Source organism: Aptenodytes forsteri, unplaced genomic scaffold (assembly GCF_000699145.1).
Source record: "Aptenodytes forsteri isolate BGI_AS27 unplaced genomic scaffold, ASM69914v1 Scaffold193, whole genome shotgun sequence".
NCBI classification, from domain to species: Eukaryota; Metazoa; Chordata; class Aves; order Sphenisciformes; family Spheniscidae; genus Aptenodytes; species Aptenodytes forsteri.
Genome location: NW_008795405.1, coordinates 1,383,823 through 1,389,118, shown reverse-complemented (window position 1 = coordinate 1,389,118; position 5,296 = coordinate 1,383,823). Strand labels below are relative to the sequence as shown.

The window sequence follows — 5,296 nt, the reverse complement described above, 5'->3', positions numbered from 1 at the left end:
GTCACACACCACACACCACACCACACCACACCGCACCACACCACACCCCCCCGGGCCCGTGCCTGTTCCCGGCGCCCGGGAGGGAGCTCCGCTGGGGTGTGACGCCGGGGAGGTGTCGGGGAGCGGCGTGAGACCCCGGAAAGCCGAGAAGGCGGCGGCGTTTCCGTTACTTCCCGCGGCGCTGCCGCCCGGGGCGGGCAGAAGGACGCGCGGTCTTGATCGAGTGGCAACTGTGGGTGCCTAATGAGGAAGAAATAAGTATTTCTACGAGTATTTCTGCTTAGTTTGTCGGTGCGCCGCTTTGGGGAGGGAGCGCGCGGGATCCCGAGGGCCGTGCTCGCCGCCGCCGCCGCCGGCGGGGTACAGGGAGGAACCGCGGCGACTTTTGCTCGGGGAGAGAAAATGAAGGTAGGGGAATTTTTTCAGGCGTGTTCAGTGTAAGGGTTCAGATTGTAGCTGTTTGACGTGAAGAAAGGAAGAATGCTGTGGCGTTGAGGCGTATAAAAGTTTAAAAACCTACAGCCCTAACGGTAGTTAGATTTGGAAAAGGGGTGTTAGGGTGCCCGTCTCCAGATTACTCTTGGTGAAGCTCTGGTGAATGCTTTCAAGGCGTGCAACTAGTAGCATCACGCTGAAATTTGCACTGGAGTTGTCCCCAAGCTTAGGTTGAAGCAAAAGCCCTCTGCACCCAAAATCTCTCTGCACCCAAAATCTGTTTTCTAAGAATACCGGTTGGTCCACTGAAAAACGTCATTTACAGCCCCTGTAGGTATACGGTTGCAAAGTTGTAAAGGGACACTCGCTAACACGCTGCAGGAGGGTAAGGCTAACACAGCAGTCTCTTGGAAAGCTGCCTTGGTCTAATTAAATAGGAAAATTGAAAACTCACTTGGCCAGAAATGAGAATAAATAAATAATACGAATTGGAGCCTCAGTACCGGAAAAAGAAGATTAAAACTGCTGATAATGCATGTTTGTGAGTTGGTTCCATTTTTTTCTAGCGTTTAAAGCTCTAGATCCAGAATTTTACCCCAAATGTGTGTGTGGAAACACAGGAAAATTGTGCCATTATCTTGATGGAAATGCTGGGAAATTCTGCCAACAGATTCAGTTGTTCTTTCTGTTGTGGTTTTTAAACTATGTACTTTTAAGGGGCTTACATTTTGTCAAAACAATCCAAGAAAGCATTTTTTTTACTAGATAAAAATAAGTCCAAAAAAAATGTAGTGACTAGTTTCTGTAAAAAAAAAAAAAGGTTAAAATGTATTTGTCTAGTCATGAGCGTTAAGTGTAAAAGCTGCTTATCTGGGAAATAGATTTTGTTACTGTTTTAGTGCAGAAAATAGACTTTCCATTCTGAATGATTTTTGGTGTGCTTGGGCAATAAATAACAGTATGAATTGAATTACATGATTCGTCTATTTTGTTTCCTAAAATATTTGCCTCAATATTTATATCTCGTAAATATTTCTAATTGTTTTCTAATATTTTTCTTTATAACCAAATATTTCCCAATAATATTTTAGGAAACAGAAGGGAAATTCTTGTGTATCTCAAATACGCTGCTTTTCCTTCCCCTCAGATCAGACAGACTCCTTTTTACAGGGAGATGCTCCTGTTGCTGTGTTTTGAGTTTTGCATGTTCTTTTGTCAGAAATATTCAAGAATGTGGGCAAGACTTTCTTGTCTTGAAGATTACCAGTGTTTCTGTGTATGGCAAACTCTAAGTAAGGTTGTGTTTTAATGTCTTAAGGTTTCTTATGCTATTCTGGCATTGGTTTTACTTTTGTCGTTTAAGGAGAGTTTGGTTGGGGTTTTTTGTTTGGGGCGTTTTTTGCTTCCTATGCATGCTTTCAGTCTTGGCAGTCTATGCAGCGTCCCAGTATTTTTGGATCATACAGTCTGTGTAGTTCCCAAATCTTTATATTGGATGTGCTTCAACATTTTGGCTTGGTATCTGAAATCTGCCTTACACAGATGATATTTACACGTGTTTCTCTGTGTTGGGAAATGAGTGTTCTACCTTGTGTCACTGGACTCAGGTCAGTGCTGTTGAGGTCAACTGTAATTTTTGTGTAAATGTTTTACTAACTTGTTGAACTCTATTAACTTTCAGCTTCTTGAAATTAATCCTGTGTAATTATCTGAGCATGTTTCACTGCTTGTATTGAGCAATGATAAACTCAAATTTGAATAAAGCAACTCGACTGATGTTTTATGTGCCTCCATGACCTTATAATTTGCCTGATACATAGTCCACTCCTACTAGCTGAAAGCGAAGGTGAAGAAAAGGAAGTGCAGGCACAGCGTCTCTTGTCGCAGCGCTCCAAAGTGGTTTTCATTAGGAATCTCTGGAGTAGAATAGCTGTTGCTTCCATCCTGCTTCAGGTGTGTGCCTAACGTATTCACGGCTGATGTTGATTATTGCTGCTCATTTATAAAGGCAGTAACAGGAGCCTACTGATGGTGATCTGTGCATTTTACCTTATTTTAATGAACTTGTGCTTATATTAGTTACCCTGTTTTCTCCTTTCTGTTTGTTGTTCATTTTATCCATCCTGTTGTATTCTGATAGCAGCTAGGATTTTAAGTTGTTTGAGAGGAACCCTTTTGGAAATATTTTTCCTTCTCAGTAACTAATCTCTTGTCTATCTTTACCCTAGATTTTTTTCTTCCATTCTTTCTTCGGACCCTCTCTTTCCAAATTCCTTTTCCATTGCCATTTCTGTTATGTTCTGCCCATTTCCCTCTCTTGTCTCTGATTTCTTACTCCCCTCATCTATTTTTATGCTCTGTGCGGACACTTTTTTTGCTAGTGTGTGTGGTTAAATGGTTTTCACCACTCATCGAAGAGGCTCAATGTGCTTTTTTCATTCTTAATGAGGGTAGAGAAAAATAAAATGCCAAGGTTGTCGTTTTGGGTTTTTTTTGTCCTTATGACTATAAAGGTGGAAAGGAAAAAAGTCAGGGGAGAAGTAGAGAATGGAAAGTGTGAAATGGTGGTGGATGTCTGAGAAGGGGGAGAGAGGAGAAGCTTAGTTGAGGGAGTGTTTCATGGGAGGCTAAGGCTCATCCACTAGTAGATCTGGCAAGAAAAGTCTGTGTTAATGATGGCAGTTGCTCAGATATTTTCGGATCATCGGAGATTCCAAGGCTTGCGTAAGTGTCACATGTGCCATTTGTAATAGGACTCGAGTTTGTTCTTAAGGCAGGTGCTTGGGTTGTATTTATGATTGTTCAGTAAGCAAAATCCTTACATTGCATAAGAATAATAACACCTCTTCTGACCAGCTGGAAGGTAGTACTCACTAATGCAGCTTATGTTCTGTTAAAACAGCGCAGCTTCTTGGATTTTCAGTAGAACTCCTTGCTGTGATGAAGCGAATGTGGGTAATGCCAGCTGCATCTTAGTACAAATCCATAGTGATGAAGCTGCCAAACGGCTCCGTGCTTTTCATGAACTCTGTTCAGGATAGGACTTTTAAGTAGTTACAGGTCAGAACTAAGTTTTTACTCATTTCCACATAAAATGCAAATGCTTTAGAAACTATTACAGTTGGAGTTGATCTGTCACAGAGGGTGGCCAGGGCTATTGCCCACTGGTGGAATTGTAAAGTCACTTCTTCCTCTTCTCAGAATGTGCTTCTAAGGTAGAGTGGGTCAAGAGCTTGTGCTTCTGCCCGTAGTGAACGCAGTGCTCTGCATTTACTAGGAACAGGAGGATACAAGTAAAGGTCACAGAAGACAGGCAAGGTTACCCTTCTGCAGTGGGCTGTGCATTTTGTTTGCCCTAGAGATAGCTAAACACTTGAGTGAGTTAGAGAGGCACTCAAGGAATGACCCAATGTGACGTTGTTCACTGAGACTGAGTAAAAGTTAATCTCACTTTGCTGTAACTGGGGACAAAGGTGAAGGATGGAAATAATAAAAGGGCTAAATCTGGGATAAAAGGTAGTGGAGGATAAGCGAGTTCTTTGGGTGTGGGAGAAGGGTGTGTGGAAATAGAGGCTGTGTCAGGTTCACATAAAAAGGAGAGGAGAGCAGTTAGGATTATGAATGAATAAATGTAGGATAGAGACAGCAAATAAAGATTTCAAGAGAATAAACGTCGTGGGGCTGAGCAGATCGCTAAAAGACAATCAAATGTAAAGGCTAGAGGTGGATGAGAGTCCAGGCAGAGCAGATGAACAGGCGTATGAAGTAGAATATTCAGTGCTGTGGGTGGATGGACGTGTTAACCAAGTGTCTGGAGAATGATAAGGATCTGTTTGCACCTTCTGTATGCTGAGTGCTCTGTGTGTCTATCAGTGCAGGCGATACTGCATATGGTGGGGCATCTGGCCACACGCTCTTTTCTGCTGTTAAAATGCAAATAACAAAGGTAGCTATATATTATCCTCCATTTTACCTGGGCACCTAATGAACCCTATCATTTCTGTGCCCATATCTTTCCTTTATTAGCATTTCTTAGGAAAAATATATGCAAAGAGATACGTGTTAACAGAGAGGAGGTGTAGTTGTATCTTGATATCCAATACTGTGTCACACAACTTTGGAGCCTTGGCTTATAGAAGCTGCTGTTAGAAGCTACGTAAGCAACCTGAGCGTTCAGGGTAACTGCTCTAGATGTGAGAGTGTGGTGCGGTTTTGTTGGGGGTTTTTGTAATTCTGAAAATGAAAACTGTCAGGAGAAAATGATGAAAAACCAAAATGAAGACAGAAGGGAAAAGTATGAAAAACACTGAGAGGCAGAGCCCAGGTGCGCCTTACAGTTCAGTCCCTCTTGTGCAGCACAGGCTTTTCTCGGGGACGAGGATGCTGCTGGAGGGATATGCCTTCACTCTCTCTGTGCGCTAATCTCTCCTAGCAGCTGTTCTTAGCCCGAGATGAAATTCTCTTTGTTTGTGACTCTGAATAACACTTGTGTTCTGCCACAGCATCTCAAGTATGTAAATGTTAGGGCAAAGCAGTTCTGCCCTGAGCTCCCCTTTGGTGATGCTTCTTTTCAGATAACATTTGGGCTTTTTGGAGGTTCTGGGGGCTCTAAATGTTGAGAACCTTCAAGCCAAATCAGAGAAAAAAAAAAAAAAGTCTAAATAAAGTCAAAACTGGAAATACTGGGAAGCAAACTACTTTAACTCTTCTGCATTTGGGAAATGGAGAAACCTTTACTCTGAAAGAACAAATCACTTAGATGCAGTTGTAGCACCAAGTGCAGTAAATCACATCTTTTGGGTGAGGTGTTGAAAACTATCTAAAGGGCAGAATATATGTGTACAGACTGATTTCCCCCCCC

The 5,296-nt window shown here is 42.3% G+C and overlaps 1 protein-coding gene across 2 annotated transcripts in view; it reads left to right on the top strand.

The window, feature by feature from the left end:
• Window positions 1-128: 128 nt before the first annotated feature.
• ENTPD5 (ectonucleoside triphosphate diphosphohydrolase 5) overlaps window positions 129-5,296 on the top strand; it is a 24,237-nt gene continuing 19,069 nt past the window's right edge. The window contains exon 1 of one of the 2 annotated variants that reach the window (XM_009280699.2): window positions 129-408. Coding sequence is in view for 1 of the 2 variants with exons in the window: in XM_009280697.2 (XP_009278972.1) it covers window positions 1,870-2,042 (173 nt within the window). In the remaining variant the exon portion in view is untranslated. Of the gene's footprint in view, window positions 409-1,694; window positions 2,043-5,296 lie in introns of those variants that run through there. The other variant, XM_009280697.2, reaches the window with a different exon arrangement.